General features: G+C 39.2%; 1 protein-coding gene across 3 annotated transcripts in view; it reads left to right on the top strand.

The window, feature by feature from the left end:
• LOC124145737 (baculoviral IAP repeat-containing protein 6-like) overlaps positions 1 to 16054 on the top strand; it is a 77074-nt gene extending 61020 nt beyond the window's left edge. For 2 of the 3 annotated variants that reach the window (XM_046515648.2, XM_046515634.2), the window contains exons 44-59: positions 1507 to 1635; positions 1898 to 2059; positions 4100 to 4270; positions 5348 to 5616; positions 6244 to 6454; positions 6588 to 6802; positions 7081 to 7251; positions 7420 to 7778; positions 8778 to 8932; positions 9531 to 9635; positions 10054 to 10268; positions 10391 to 10552; positions 11252 to 11329; positions 11558 to 11746; positions 12392 to 12526; positions 13304 to 16054. In XM_046515648.2, the coding sequence (XP_046371604.2) occupies positions 1507 to 1635; positions 1898 to 2059; positions 4100 to 4270; positions 5348 to 5616; positions 6244 to 6454; positions 6588 to 6802; positions 7081 to 7251; positions 7420 to 7778; positions 8778 to 8932; positions 9531 to 9635; positions 10054 to 10268; positions 10391 to 10552; positions 11252 to 11329; positions 11558 to 11746; positions 12392 to 12526; positions 13304 to 13561 (2984 nt within the window). In that variant the 3' untranslated portion in view covers positions 13562 to 16054. The remainder of the gene's footprint in view (positions 1 to 1506; positions 1636 to 1897; positions 2060 to 4099; positions 4271 to 5347; positions 5617 to 6243; positions 6455 to 6587; positions 6803 to 7080; positions 7252 to 7419; positions 7779 to 8777; positions 8933 to 9530; positions 9636 to 10053; positions 10269 to 10390; positions 10553 to 11251; positions 11330 to 11557; positions 11747 to 12391; positions 12527 to 13303) is intronic. The other variant, XM_046515641.2, reaches the window with a different exon arrangement.
• Positions 16055 to 17323: the final 1269 nt, after the last annotated feature.

Genomic DNA, 17323 nt, shown 5'->3' with positions numbered 1-17323 from the left:
CTAGTCCAATGCAGTTCATAGCTCTATTACAGATACAGAGCTCACCAAATCCTGGTGTGAGATAAAATTTTGTTCTCTTTACAGCTTTACTAAACATATTCTGTGTGCCTGCTGACAGATCATGTGAGCAACAGTAGCTGTGTAGAATAAATAACTGTTTATAGCAATGACTGCATGTTTTGTTCATCATGTAATTTTGTGTGTGTGTATTTATGAAATTTCTTTATATGTGTGCTAATGTACACAAGTGAATTTTTTTTTTATGTATATCCCTCTTTATATGGCCTATATCTACATGACACTAACCAATTTACATTACATCTTGAACATAAATTGCTGAGTTATGGCCATAAATAGCATGTATGTGTGCAAGTTACCTGGGACCTGTTACCTTTCTTTTGATATTTTGAAGTTTGACTTTGTTTTGACCTTTGTGTCTGGAACATGCTGTTAAATACTCTCAAACTGTATATTTGGCTCTGTAAACCCTCTCTCCTCTGAAATTGCCAGACCGATGGAGCTGAACAAATGTATGTTTCTCCTTGTGGTTGCATCATATGTTGTTCAAGTCATTAGAGTTTAGTGTTAGTGTTTCACAGAAAGTATATGAATATCATCACTGAGAATAGTTGGATGAGAGTTTTCTGAAGTGGCTGTACTTGTTGACATATTAGACTGTTTACTACATATCCAGGTTGTCTTCAGTGCTGTGGCACTGTTTAAGCAGCCCCATGTAAATGTTGATGCTTTATCAATTTATATGAATTTCATCACTTTACTTCTTTTTTTAAACCGTGCAGCACTTGGACATTTCAGAGAGATCGTATGATCGAGCAGTTTTTAAGCCAAATGTGCATGTAATATTCTTGTTAATGTTAAGAGCATGGCATTTTTTTTTCCTTAGAAGTCACTGCATTGGGCTGTTTTCCCAAACCAAGGATGATGTCCCTGAACCAGTGCTTTAGTGAGGCTTCGCTCTTTGACATTCATGCAATTTCATGGAACCTGGCACAAAAAGCACAAATGTATATGCATTGGTGCAGGTCTGTTGTTAATTAAAAGAACAGAAATATTTTGTATGGCAATAATATTAGAAATTCTTGACTGAATATTTTTAGAACAAGTTCATAAAAACACTGAAAAATCTTCTCATGACATGAATGTCTTCTGCAATAGATATTCCTAGAAACTTAATGACCTTGACCTATACAGTTTCCGATTTTTTCATTGGTTGGTAAGCCATAATAAACAATTTCATTTTGGCCACAGAATAGACACCCCCACCCCCAATTTTTTGTTCAGTTTTTCTTTTTTTTTGAAAATTACACTCTTCGTGAAATTGACTCATATTCAGTGTAAATATTTATGTGCCATCTGACATCATATTTGGAAATTACATGTACCAATATGAGCATGACTGCATGACTCTCGTCACTCACAGTTGGTTTTACTATGTTGTTCAGTATTCATTTGAACTATGTGGACCTCTATATGGCTGCATTTCAGATGCTCCAGTGTTGACAACTCCCTTCCTTGATGTAAAGGATGAAAAGACAAAGAGTAACAGTAATGACGACAAGATAGACCCCAGTGAGTTAGGGCTTGAGATGCTGGAATACCTGTCTAATGCTGCAGGTACCTGGCTGATCACCACATTTTGCTATTTTGAACCCTTTGCTTGCAATGTTTACTATGTGAGCGTGTAGAATGGGTTATAGATATGCTGTTGTTCATTATTTTGTATGCTTAACATGTCATAATGTAGTCCACACGAACAAACAACAATTCTTCTGATGAATGTGTTTCTCAGTAAAACATTATAATCATCATCTCTGCTAATGAATGAATTTACATATATGTCCACTTGGTTTGAAAGCATCCATTGTTTCCATATCAGGTATTTCAGCTAAAGAGCGACGAGAGAAAAGTCCATCTCCGACAAAGACTGCCCTTCCTCCTCGACCTCCAACAAGGAGAGGCCGACATACACTGGAGGATGTGTCATCTCAGCTGAAGTTTTCCATGTCATCACTCCAGTTACATCACAAGATCCTCCCAAGTAACCACTTTCTTCAGTTTTCTTCTTATTATTATATCTTAACATATTTGTTTGAAGTAAGAAATCATTGGATATAATATTAAAGGCGCATAAAAAAATTCCTTTATGGCATATATTATGGTATGGTCACTTTTGTGTAGTGTCAAACCACAAGGCCGTATGTACAACTAATGAAAAGTTGTTGCAATGGTGTCTGTAAAACTCCACAGAATTCAGATCTCAATGCCATGGGTTGTTAGCGCTGAATTGTAAAGAACAGTTGCTGAGAGCATATCACCTGGTTGAGTATATATAGATCATCTGCCCAGACTTTGTCAATCATTTCTCATGCTGTCAACTACAGGGTGAACACATGTAAACAGACTCAAACAGGTTGCTGTTAAGTAGCGTATTATGTGACATCGTCAAAGTCAAGTGAGTTTATGTCATAGCCTGATTGTCTGGCATCCAGTGTGCGCTTTTCTTCTTGAGATTCGCCACAGCTTGCCATATTGAAAATCCTGATTCCTATGCTTCTGGGTCACTATAAAATCTTCAGATTTTCAACAGAAGTCCTCTTCACTGCCCATAAACAATTGTGTAAGCAATAGTGTCTTGCTGCCCCAAGCCTCCTGTGCATGCACAAGGCGGGAAACCTCACTTCTTTCCTGTGTACTAGTGTCAACACCCCGGAAGAATGTTCCCAGCTATAAGAAGATTTGGAATAGACGATTGTGGTGTGTGTCCTCTATGTCTGTGGTTTGACATTGCCTGCCCAAGAAACCATAAGGAAGAAAATCTCTTGAAGTACATCTACACGGAGAGAGTACATTGCAGGAAGCGATGCAGACCATGTTTGACCAGAAGTTACGGTCATTACAAAAGATGTGGCTGACATGTAGAAGAAACAGTGACCCTGAAGCATCCCCCAGTCAAGAGGGGGGGGGGACATTTGAATTTGGGATCGGGGGTCACATTCCGAAGCAACACTGAAGAGAAAGCTGTATGGGTTCTGCATGATGGTAGCGATAGACCACTGGCTGTGGGTCCCTGAGGAGATATTGTTGAAGTCACTGATTCGGGGATGTCCGCTTGATCAGCATGTTCTCCATGCAGTAGGTGAATGAGTCGTATTCCTGAGCCTCAACCGCCCAAGCTCATCAGGATCATGTGTGCAGGGTGTATTCATGCTTCACGGTCACCACACTGCATTCAAGCTTGGAGAAGAAGAGAAGGTCCCCAGCATTTCCTAGCTACCATCACCAACGAGGCCACGGTTACATAAGACCCTCACCTTGCTTTAATCAATCATCAAAAGAACCATATGGGCTCAGTACAGTTTCCATTGCAGCTACTGTGCACCAAGCTAATTGCTTGTGCAAGGCAGACAACCATTCTCCTACAAGAACTTTTGCTTTGCCTGAAAGCTTGACTCTGTTGGACCATGGGCAATATTACTACTCTCACTACCCTACAGTCTAGATACTAAAGTGGAGAGGGGGTGGCTAGACCTGACTTGTTCATTTTTTACTCTGATCATTCTCATATCCATGAATGTTCTCATGGGGTAGTTGTTGGCACTAGCACACACAGGAAAGAAGTGAGGTTTCCCGTCTTGCACTAGTGCAAGAGCCTCAGGCAGCAAGATACTATTGCTTACACAACTGTTTATGGATAGTTGACAGTCAGATATTTGACACAACTTCAACTTTTGACCATGTTCTGCTATGGCTGCTAGTGGTGCAATTGCATTCATGATGCAAGTTGTAATTTTTACACTCTGCATAGCCAGTTAAACATGTGTCAGTGTGAAAAAATAATAAACATGTCGAGATGATTCTTCTTTATTTTTGTTTGGCCTTTCTGAGCAAGTAGAGTCATCCAGAAGTTTTTAGTCAGCAAAAGAGCCTGGTAGCCTTATTTTGGTAAGACATTTTCAGAAAAAGTCAGTTGTACTTTGATAACATTAATCTGTTGTGTAAGAATTTATTGCAGAATCTTTAATCTAGCACACATATAAGAAAGAACAAACATTAAGCCAGCTTTGTTTTTTTTCATAAGATAAGGCTCTTCCATCGGAGCTGACACTGTCCCAGTTAGTGCATCTCGTGGAACAGAGAGGTGAAACTGTGGCTTCGTCTGCCAGTTCATGTCTACAACTTACCATGCGCCTACAGTCAGCCCGCTTTCAACAGTCTCACACACGCCTCTCATCTTCCATACAGGAACAAGGTAGGAATGTAACACTTGCAGTGTATGCAATGAATTATTATGATTATCTATAAATGAAGTTGGCTGCGTTGATAGATTTTGTCATCATACCAGAAAAGGATTTGAAAGGGCATGTGTCTATTCATCAGTCATATGTTGTAAAAAAAATCTAATCAAATCTAAAAAAAACCATGTCAAATCTGTGCAAACTTACCTCATACTTGATATGTTCAAATAACATTTCTGTTGCAATTAATTGTCTCTGTAAATATCCCTGGTTAATCTCTTTCTTATCACTAGTGGACGTTGTATTGTGACTAAACCACTCAATGACATCTGATTAATAGTTTTTGATTACTTGTAATTGTTTTCTGATGCAGTTTTAAGCTAAAATACTGAATACACCCTCGCTAAAATAACAGGATTTGGGGGCTTGACTTGATGTGAAGTATTACAAAACAGTAGCAATGTGACCTCAATGGATGTCACTGATGAGGTTGCTGCATGCCATCATGGAACTAATTTTCATGTTGATATACATTTTTCCATGTTTTATGAAATGTTGATGTTTGATATACAATTTTTAGGCTTACTCATTTTAAACCCTACAAATGGTAATTTATTTGCCTTGTTTTGAGCTCCTTCATCCTATTATAAAAGTTAGTGACGCTGTTGTGTGCTGCTGTGTTAGTGGCATTAAACAATCATGGCTGTATCTGGAAATCTGTAGGTGTACTAAGTTTTATGTTTTATCATCAAAGTTTCACACTATGTCAGTGACTTCGCAGAAGATAAATTTTATAAAGACAATTTAATGATTTTAGCAAAATTGTTCTTGGACATACTTCCATATCATAACCAAAGTTTAAACATGTCTACTACATTTTGGATGACACTCAGTCAATGTCCAAGAGAATGAACTGATCTGAAACCCTGCTATGCTAACTCAGGCTTGGTACTTTTTTTAATAATCAGAATAAAAGTCAGTGTAGAATTACTCACCAAGCTCACGCATAACGTCCTATTATTAAGGCGATGTCTTTCGCTTGTAAGAGGAATTTTGAAGGTTGTAATTCCATGGATTCTATTTGTTTGTAGATGTTGGAGGTGCAATGCCAATGGAAGACTGGAACATGAAGGAGGAGGATGTCCCCAATCAGGTGTTGCTGTGTTCTGCTACCTTTCCTTCAGCTCTGCAGGTATTTGCGAGTGTAGGGGGACTTGCTCTCCTTGCTGAACACCTGCCCTTACTGTACCCAGAGATCACCCGGCAAGCTGCATCTCCAGAGGCTACAACTGATAATAACAATGTAGCTGACATTGGTCAAGACTGGGTTACAGTGGAATCTTCTGATGAATTTTATGATGTAAGTAAAACTGGGCGTTGCTCCTGGCTAGTAAAAGTATCACTATGGGTATGGAAGATTGAAAGCTACTAGCCTTTTTAGCTAGAACCAGTTAGAATTGGTCTTTAGCAACCCATGCTTGTCATAAGAGGTGACTAACCAGATCGGGTGGTCAGACTCACTGACTTGGTTGATGCATGTCATTGTATCCCATTTGTGTAGATCAATGCTCATGATGTCAATCTCTGGATGTCTGGTCTAGACTCCATTATCTACAGACCGCTGCATATTGCTGGAATAATGTTGAATGCAGCGTTAGACAACGAACAAGGACAGGATTGACGTATGGATTTCAACTTCTTTTATTCTTTCAATCCTGAAAGTTTAAATCCAGAAGTCAACCTTGTCTTTATCAATGCTTCAGCTTTCTAAATGCCGCTTATGGCAAGGTATGTTATGTGCCTTTGTTGGCATTTTAAGCTGTGGACAAAATATTCAGGTGAGCTACAGGACGGTGGCAATATTTGCTTCTGGATGGACATGGTGGGCAGATTCAACTGGATCTTGCACATGCCTATATTTTACCAGCAAATTCCTAAAGAGATTTTATTCCAGTAACTATTTTTGATGAATGTATTTATTTTGCAGCCGTATGTGGAACCAGTTTCTCCTGCCCCAACTGCACCCAGGACTGCCCGCCACTCTTCTACTGGCATGCCTTCCATACCTCCTCACTCACTCATTGCATTTGGCTTGTTCCTACGGCTACCAGGCTATGCAGAAGTCCTGCTAAAAGAGAGGAAAAAGGCACAGTGTCTACTGAGACTTGTCCTTGGAGTTACAGATGATGGGGATGGAGGTAGTTATCTTTTATGCCAGTCAAACTTTAAAATATAAAATAGTCATGTGATTCCACATATATATTAAGAGTTCTCAAGATATTATTATTTTTCATTTCATTGTTACATACTGGACTCATTGCATTTTTTCAGGTCACATTTTAACTTCACCTCTGGCCAACTCCTTACCTACACTTCCTTTCACTGTGCTGAAGTCACTGTTTGATGCCACACCACTGACAACAGATGATGGTGTACTGTTGAGGCGAATGGCTCTTGATATCGGTGCAGTTCATCTTATCTTGGCATGTTTGTCCGTACTCAGTCATCATGCACCTCGCATCACCTCGGGGACATTCCAGCAGGAGGTAGGATGTTACTCATTAATATCTTTGTGGCTAGATATTGTACCTGCACTTTACAAGGGCCTGATCAACAATATTAATTAATAATATTTTATAATTTGGTTTATATGGTTACATATCTCAATGATAAGAAATAGTCGTAGAAATATCAAGGAATGGTAATAGAGCAGATCAGTTCAAGGCACCCTATTGTAGATCAAAGCTGTTAAGTGTGAGAATGGTAATGAAATGGTAGTTCCCTATCTCTCTCCAAGACCCATGCTATCTTGGCTGCCATGCAGGTGACGTCGTCAACCAACCATCTTCCACTGAGCCAGACAGAGGAGAAGACACAACACTACTGGGCCAAAGGCACAGGGTTTGGGACAGGTTCGACAACGTCAAGTTGGGATGCTGAACAGGCGTTATTGAGGCAAAGAAGTGAAGAGGAACATGTCACATGTCTCTTGCAGGTACCATATGCCGGCAATTTCTGGTATTAGAAGTTTCCTGATTTATTATGTTCAAGCTGCTGTGTCTTATGCCATGTAAGTTAAAGGATTATAGGATTGATTGTACTTGCAAGGAATATAGTTGGAGATCTTGTATGTCACATTTCATTGTTTTTCTTGTGTTTGTAGGTTCTTGGAAGTTACATCAATGCTGGTGGTCAGTTACCAAAAGATTTTGATAATGCCAACTATGCACCTCCCTCAGAAAAAAGCCTTATTCCAGAAGTCATGTTGGATCTGCTCTCTCAGTCCTGCTTGGTGCCAGCTATATCATCCTACTTGAGGAATGACTCTGTGTTGGATATGGCTCGTCATGTTCCACTATACCGAGCACTGTTGGAACTTCTTCGAGGCTTAGCAGTCAGTCCTTCTCTTGTACCACTGCTGCGCCCACTGGAGAAGGATGGTGCCCCAGACTCAGCCACTGCCATTGAAGTTCTGCTGGACAAGATGAAAGGCTGTGTTGACACATATGCCAGTCGCCTAAGGTTAGTGCTTATACTATTACACATTGTATAGGTCTTGTTGTAAAGCTTCAGGTCACTTCAGTTGAACACAAGGACCTACAGGATACATACCAGCACATTCCTATTTATCCGGAACACCAGCCATTTATCAGATTCCAGTTCCAGGAGAAGCATTTCCAATAGAAAGTCCTGCCATTTGGAATTTTCTTGGCTTAAGGTTATGTGATAACAGCTGAAATTATTCCCAAGTATACTTTTGAATTCTTCTTGTAATTCAATTGAATTGTGTGCAAAGAAGCAGCCTAGTAACCAGGCTAACAGCCTGTGGCATGGCCTTGTAAAGAAAAGGAGGAGTACTGCCATGTCCTGTTTGGTTGGGTTGGGTGGGGTGGACTGGGGCGTTGGGAGGGATTATTATTGTTTTACATTTTCCCTTTCATTAGGTTGAATGTCCTCAATGTTACTGAGCTCATGGCAGGTCTTTGACTTAAGTAATATGGGAATGAGAAACTGTGTAGTATTATGATAGTCTTTCAGAATGATTTCAGGGACACGGGTGGCCCAGTTGTCTAAGGTGCCACGATTCGCTGTGCAGAGTTGCATCCTTTGGGCATGCCAGAACCCTATGATTGTGGGTTCGAATCCCAGTTAGCCCCGATTATGTTTCTAGGTTTGCCAGCACCGTACCTGTGCTCGTGGTATTTACCGAAGTGGTAAACATCTGAGACCTGCATCACTTCGGGCTTTCCTCCCACATTAAGCTGACATGACATGATATAACTTGAATACTGTTAAAAGCGGCGTTAAACCCAACTCACTCACTCATTCAGAATGATTTCTGTACAAACTTTGTATGAGCTTTCTAAGTGTCAGTCAACAATGGGGGACAGAGAATTGTTCAGTGTGCACTTGAAATGCTTTCACTCCTTTGAAGCATCTTTGAAGCATTAAGTTATCCACAAAATAACTTTTGTTGTTTAAGTTTAAGCCAGGATTATATGTGTGTTTTGTATGTTATAGATCAAACAAGGGCAAAAATGGTTCTTCATCCACTACACCAACTCCAGCCAAGATGGAGGAGGAAGAAAATGAAGGCCTTGCTCTTCTCATACCTGACATTCAGGACACAGCTCACATTGTCAGAGTAGCCACGGACAGAGTTAAAGATACCATTGGTTAGTTTCTTAAAATTGTTATATTGTAATTTGTTTAAAAAATTTCTGATGTCTTTAAGATTAGGTAGATTGTTTGCATATTTAAACATGTTGTGTTAACAGAAAATTATAAGGGCACATTTATTATTTTCAGATTGCAATCATATTTTTCACTTGACTTGCCCTTTAACCATTTGATGATTAAACATGAATATTGTTTGGAACACCATCCCTTTTGAGGAGACCTGTGAAGATCTGGTCTTCAGCAACCCATCCTTGCCATAAAAGGTGACTTTGCTTATCGTAAGAGGCGACTAATGGGATCGGGTGGTCAGGCTCGCTGACTTGGTTGATGCATGTCATTGATCCCAATTGCGAGGATCGATGCTCCTGATACCTGTCACTGGATTGTCTGGTCCAGACTTGATTATTTACAGACCATCGTCATATAGCTGGAATATTGCTGAGTGCGGTGTTAAACAACAAGCCAACCAACCAACCAACCAACCAACCAACTAACCCTTTTGAAGAAGCCTGGATCAGCTTCTAAAATGTTCCTTATGGTCTAAGAATGTATGACTAAATCAGTAAATGGAAATGGTATGTTATGTTTTTGTAGATGACACAGACAGCTCAAGTGCGCAGGCCAGTGATCGGGATCGTGCTAAATGTTTCCACACTCTAGAAGAGAAATACATGATGTCTATGAAAGAATTGCAGTTTGGTATGCATCTTCTATCCTATTTGTTATTTGCAAATATCATCAACCCATAAAATATACACACACCATTATGAGCAACAATCCAATTTTTGACTAGAACAACTGGTTATATGGTTACCATTTCTACACTTCTGAAGGAATGAGATTGATTTTGGAATATGAATCAATAATGCTATACTGACATTGCTGTATTTGTAACAAATAGTTGGAAAAAGCACAACCTTTCAAGCCTTTGAAAGGCATTTAGAAGTGATACACATGAGGAAGAGAAACTATGGATGTCAACTTCTTTATTATGAGGAACGTGATGAATTTCACCTGATGAAGGAGTAAGCATATACCCCGAAAGTTGACATCAATAAATTCTCTTCAGTACAACCTTTGACTGTACTATTTTCTTGATGAAATTTTTATGATTCAGATACCTTTGAAATGGTTACTGAAGAAGGTGGAGGACTGAAATTTTTGGTTCCTCATCACTTTGAGTCAAATGTGAAGGCAGCTGGAGAAATTAACAGTGCATCTAGAACTCGGCGTCTTGCACAAGAAGCAGTCACTCTATCCACTTCCCTACCCTTGTCAGCCAGCAGCAGTGTGTTTGTCCGCTGTGATGAGGAAAGACTTGACATCATGAAGGTAGGCAGCATCAGTGGTTTCATATGAAGGCTGTAAAAAATATCTGTAATCATATTTCTTTTTAATTTCCACAATAATGGCAATACTGCTCACTGATTTTGTGAATCATGTTTGCGTTTCAGGTGCTGATAACTGGTCCTTCAGATACTCCGTATACTAATGGATGTTTTGAGTTTGATGTCTACTTTCCACAAGATTATCCTAACTCTCCTCCATACATTAACCTCGAAACAACAGGGAACCACACCATACGCTTCAACCCCAACTTATACAATGATGGCAAGGTAGGTATTTATATGCCAGATGCCAGAACTGCTGGTGTACAGAAATACGCCATAAACTGAACTATATTTATTGAAAAAGGTTGATTAGATTATTTGAACTCATGCTCTTGCCATCAGCCAGTGTGCTAAAAGTATCTACATTCCATGTTCCTCACTCTAACCTGATGATATTGTTTGGCAGTTCCTAGAATGTAGCTGCATTATTGACTACATGTAAGATATGCTAATTTATCCATTTCTTAGCTACTGAAGTAATCTGATTTTTATCAAGATTGGCTAGTTTAAAAAATGTACTGCATTAGACATGTGTTTGCCAAGCCAGAAATGATGTCATTAGGCTTAAGAGTGGAAATGCATTCAGGTTCCTCAATGTTAGCTTGGGATGAATTAATTAAGGTTTTTTTGGCATGCATTTCCCCAAACCTAAGGTGATGGTATCTCACTGATGGTGTGTAATGATTTCTGGTGCCTTCCAGGAAAGGCAGTGATAGAACTGCTTCTGTTTTTGCAAGTGCTTCAAACACCTTTCTAGTTTTAAACAGGCAATCTTTGTGCCATGGAACTACATTTTTAGGGTCTGCATATGTGCCTAAAGAGGCTTTGTGGTGTATTATATTTATTAGTGGAGCTCAATCTTGCTGTATGAGTGGAATACCTGAATATGAGCTGATAAAACACAATTGCCTGATTTCTTTTAAGGTTTGCCTGAGTGTGTTGAACACATGGCATGGCCGACCAGAGGAAAAGTGGAATTCTCAGACTTCAAGCTTCCTGCAGGTAAGCCATACTGTGGAATCTGGGGCACAATGAGTTATTAGTACATCATTTTGATCACAAGCATGTTGACAACTATTGGAACACAGGAATTGTGTTGATGGAGCTTGGCATTTTGAATATCCCTCTGTTATATAGAATATTCTACATATATAGTGCTCTAATGTTGTGTTTTTTAAGGAATTAAGTGTTGACACCAACAAGACTAAGGGTTTCATCATGTGTTTTCAGGTACTTGTGTCTATCCAGTCATTGATTCTGGTGAATGAGCCATATTTCAATGAACCAGGATATGAAAGATCTCGAGGAACACCTTCAGGCACAGCCAGTTCAAGAGAGTATGATGCCAACATCAGACAGGCCACAGTCAAATGGGCAATGCTTGAGATGCTCCGCAACTCTCCACCATGTTTTAGAGATGTAAGAATGGCAATATATCATAATCTATTGTATTAACTAGAAACATCAATTAGATTACATACCATTCTACTTTCACAGATTAATTTTCCATGACCATGACTAGTTTCATCAAATTACGTCTTACAAACATCCCCCACCCACATCTGGTCAATGGTATGTAAGCATTGATTCATGACAAAAGATTTTTTTATTTGATGTGTTTACTTTGATAGACAACTGTATTGGTTAATATAATGGTGACACTCACATGACCAATGCAATACAACTTAGAAACAGAAAGTTCAATGCCTCTGCCTAAGGTATGAATGTCCTCTGGATTTTTGTGTGCCTTGTTTATAATGAGTGACAGTTACCTTCAATATAATCCGGTGATATGTGAGAAAAGTTCTCAGTGATATACAGGATGTATATTAGGTATGAAGTCTCTCACATGTGTCATAAGTGTGTGGTTGAGAAAATTAATTGTGGCGGCAGTGGAGCTCAAATTCAAGCAAAAACATCAAGCATCCCTCCTTTCAAGGTGCTGCTTTAATACTAAGATTTGCAAAATGGTTATTTAAACAGTCTTTTGACAAGTTTAACAACAATGAAGGTACTCAAGGACTATTCCTTTAGAAATATTAAGTGATATGTAACCTGTTGCAGGTGATCCAACGTCATTTTTGGCTGAAGAGACATGAGGTGCTGAAGCAATGTGAGGACTGGATCACTGAGATGGAGGCCTACAGTAGTGACAAGAGGACAGGCAGATCCATTGCTCACAACACTCTGGCTCTTAAGGTAGGTGCCTATAGCCAAAGATTTTGTGTTCACCTGACAAATCCAGTGAACTTATATCATGATTTGCTTGTCAATCAGCACTGGCATCTGTAAACATCTTTTCATTAGAAAACATTGGACCACTGAAGCTGAAATTTGGTATTCTAAAAAAAATCTTGTTCCTACCAATGATGACACCTGAATTTGTTCAAGAGATATCCAAAGTACAGTATGTAAAAAATATTTTTGGCCATTTCAAATGTTTGTTTCTTATGTAGTTTCTATTGAGGCTCAACTTTTACTCTCCAAACAAAATCAGGGAATCAGGGAATAGAAATCTTATGACAGGTTGTCAGAAGATCAGCTTTGAAAACTGACTGCCAGAGATAGAAATCTTTTGCAACCAAAGTCTAGCTCCAACTATTCCGAAATATTGCATGTGTGTGATGGTTGCATGTGAGTGTAGGGTTCATTCTTGATTTTCTAACCTCAGTGAAAAATCGTTTTCCCCAAATAATGCAACCCCTAGAGAGGCGTGCGCACTATACTCAAGAAAATAGGGTACTTTTATTTGTTAATTTCTTTTGTTGGTAATAGTGTTGGAAAGACCATAAAGTCAAGTGACCACATGCTATGGTTCAGAATTAAGGTGTCCCTTGATTTCAATAACTTAAAGCAAACCTCAAGGACCCTAGGACCCCTCTTAAATTTAGACACTGAAAGTTTCTCGATCAGTAATTATGGATTTACGTTGGATTATAAATACTGACATGTTTTTACATTGCTTGATTTATGCAGAGACACTACAATCAGCTTCGAGAAGAGTTGGCAAAAATGAAACCTCCAAGTGAATTTGAAGATGAAGATGAAGAGTGTATTGACCCACAGGGCAAGCACTACTCCACAGACATGGCAGCAGCAGCCGCAGCAGCATCCAGTAACCAGGGCCCAGCAGTGGACCACCAGAGCCCGGGCCCATCTGCTTTCAGCGCACCAGCAACGGCCTCCATGCTGCTGGATCCCCTCGGCATTGGCACAGAGATACCAGACTGCTAGCAACACCTTCATACCAGTAACCAGAGTCCGGGGCCAAGTGCTGGCTCTGCCTTCACTGCACCGGCAACGGCCTCCATGCTGCTGGATCCACTTGGCATTGGCATGGAGATACCAGACTGCTAGCAACACTGTCATACCAGTAACCAGAGCCCGAGGCCAACTGCTGGCTCTGCCTTCACTGCACCAGCAACGGCCTCCATGCTGCTGGATCCACTTGGCATTGGCATGGAGATACCAGACTGCTAGCAACACTGTCATACCAGTAACCAGGACCCAGCAGTGGACCACCAGAGCCTGGACCCATCTGCTGGCTCTGCCTTCACCGCACCAGCATCGGCCTCAGTGCTGCGGGATCCACGGCAGGCTGCTAGCATCGCCCTCATACAATATGTGCCAAAACTCAAGTCAAAGCTGTATATATCTGGTCTGGAACATATCTTATGGCTGTGATATGTGCTTGATTCCACACAGGTATAGAGACAATATCAGGGAAAAACACTTGCTACAGTAACTACTGCTGGCTCTGTGGTTGTAACAAATGAGTCCTAAAGGCATAAAAAACTTTCTTTTCACAACCATTCTGTAACTTTAACAACTAACAATGAATGTACTGAAAATGTTTGGAACTGTTTAACAGAAATGGAACAGTTTCTGCTTTTATAGCTCAGGGTTATCCTAATTAGTGTGGTTGTATGTGCTTTTTTAGACTATTATTTGGATTTGTTGTTAAATTTGATAACATACTGTTAAACATGACCAAGAATGTAAATAATGTGTGTGTGCATTTAGTAAGGGACAAATATGTCAAGTGTATAGTTGTTACTATATTATGTGTGAATGATAGAATTGAATGATTTTGATCTAAGTATATACTTTGTACATTTATTGTATCCTTCAAACAAATGTTAAATATCAAACCGCATTTGTTAATGTGATACAGAATGGCAGCTTGATATTCTTTTCTCTTATTTCTACTGTGTTCATGTGTTCTTTTCTCAGCCCCTCTCATGAGGGTTGAGTGTACATACCATGTTGACAATGTGTTGTTACTGTACTATGCCACCCCACATGCTATCTCAACAGATGACTCTTCAATTTGCTGAGACATCCAAATTAAAGCCAACCTTAATATCATAGTGAAGAAACAATAGAAGAAGGGTAGTGGTAGCGGCAACTGGACGATGTAGAACTGTACGGAATTAAATAAATGCCGGAAATGTCTTTTCAGTGGGTAACAAGTTCATGAGCCATATATATTCATATATATTCTAATTAGCACCCTGTGACACTGGACACTTTTAGTTGTTATTGGAATTTGACTGCCACCAGTGATTTTGTAAATGATGACTACACAAAGTTAACATCAAAGATTATTCTTAGCCTTTTTCCAAATAGCCCTGGGGAATTCTGTTGGCACTCGTCATGAGATATAAAACCTCACAAGAAGTTTTAATGTAATTAACATTAAGCTTCGTATATACCTTGGATGGGGCCCTGTTTTGATAAAGTTGTGGTGAAGATCAGCTGTTTGTCAGTTTCGGAGGCATGGTTACCTCTACAGTTAAGGAAGTGTATATTTACATGTTTCTTCCAAAATCCAACTACATAAAAGGTTTATGTCACAATAAGTCAAAGTCAGCTTTTTGTGAAACATGGGGATATCATTGTTACAGGAATAAACTGTTTTCGTGTTTTTCCAAATCCTACCACATCTCATGTGCTGTGTCTATCAAAGGCCATCTTTAAGGTTATCGTGAAACATGGTTGTATCTTTTATTACCGTTACTGTTGCACAATCCTTAGACTCGGATAATTGTTGGATCTTAAGAGGTTGTCATGATTAAGTAATGTTTGAACTGGAAGTACATGGTGGTACATTAATATTTGAAGCTTTGAGGAAATGTAGGTGACGGAGATGTATCCATTTTTGCAAGCAAATGCAAACCTAGTTCATGTCTGTCATCAGGTACCTTACGACGTGTCCAAGACCAAATGAACAATTAAGATGCATATGCTACCATCTTAAGTATATCAGTTCTGCGTCATGACATGAATTCTAAAGATACATTGATTTTTTTCGTAACAACATGTATGTCTGTCTTATTATTGATATCACCTCAGGCATGTTCTGTTTCATATTTACAGGTGGTAATGCATTTACTAATAAACATAAATCTGCTTTTCTCCTCCATTCACTTTACTTGGGATTAATTGCACCATTCACTGATGACAATTTGACATATTGTAAGAAATGTTTGGGCTACTTCAGCTTTATTATATACATGGATTGTGTAGTTGAGATGTGGATGTTGTTGATGTGATGTAGTGTTGTATGATCAAGCATGTCTCTGCACTTGGAAGACCTGATGATTGTACACACAGATGAGAGTCCATCCTTTCTTTCATGTAACACCTTCCTGTACAAATTGTAAAGTCTGTACAGCATGTAAATAAACAAAAGGCTAAAATGTCAATAAATTAATTTTAAAGGATTTTCTTTGCATTGTTCTTGTATTTTGAAGACAACTACAAGTAGTCAGAATTGATAGCTGCAAAGCAAGTCTCTATGGACTGGTACCATAGGGACTTGCATTGTAGCCATCAGTTCAGTTCTAACAACCTCCTGGTCCAGGAATAGCAGCACAACACCAGAGTTGGAAGACCATACAAAGTGCCTCAGAACTCCAGCATCACCATCATGGCTCAGGGTGACAATCCTGCAAGCAAAGCAACATACAGGATTGGATCCTCCTCGGGTTCACAATCCACAGGATTTCAGGGCTCTGGCATCGAGGATGGCACTACAATGATAGGGATGTCATGATACAACTATCTCCCTTTATGATACATTACTTAATTTAGCTTTATTTAGAGTAGTTTTTTAAAGGGCATAATGACTATTAAAAAGGCTTAAAATGTCCTGAATATCAGATCTCATTTTTGAAAATAAATGTTTCATTCAACCATTACAGTATTTTAGATACAACGGGAGTATCATTACCAGTTAGAAAAAGATTAGAACAAAATTAACTCTTAAAACAATGTACATTTTATAATGTAGATATGAAACATAAGTGGGAACCATTTTGTCATGTGTGAAGTGTGTATCATCTGAGAATATTATCGATGTATTGGTGAATTGTGACATCCAAATGAGATGCAACACATGTTGCAACATCATTTTCATTCACTTCATTGTATTTACCAGAAATCAAACAATAGTTATCATTGTGTATAATTCAAAGAATACTACCCAGAAGTTCCTGTTTAGGCTGACAATTACACCATACATAATTCTAAATTGTCAACAGACATCCTCTTCACCACAAACTGGGTAAATAGTTTTCAGGAAAACCCTCTCCTCCACAGGAAATGCAACACGGCATGCAACAAGAGGGAAGCCATCACTTCTTTCAACCCATAACCCTCATACTACTAGATGCAGATATTTGGGGAGGAGTGGGGGTATAATTCCCGATGTAATAAGGGGTAGTATTGTTACAATTATACATAAGGATGACTATCGTCAGATAATTCCTTTGAATACCCTACCTCAATTACATCATAGCCAGTATACCCCAGAGCCATCTAAAGTATTCCTTGATAGTTTGCATTAGTGAAGCGCGCGCACGCACGCACACACACACACACACACACACACACACATTGCCTGATATTTTGTTCCAGATCTTGTATTGGCATTTTATGACGTCACTTCCCTTTCAAAGATGTCAGTTTTGTTGCCTTTTTGTGATATTTTGA

This window comes from Haliotis rufescens, unplaced genomic scaffold (genome assembly GCF_023055435.1).
Source record: "Haliotis rufescens isolate VD_foot unplaced genomic scaffold, xgHalRufe1.0.p SCAF_3, whole genome shotgun sequence".
Taxonomy (NCBI): domain Eukaryota; kingdom Metazoa; phylum Mollusca; class Gastropoda; order Lepetellida; family Haliotidae; genus Haliotis; species Haliotis rufescens.
The sequence above is the reverse complement of the archived record's forward strand: the minus strand, read 5'-3'. Positions and strand labels throughout refer to the sequence as shown.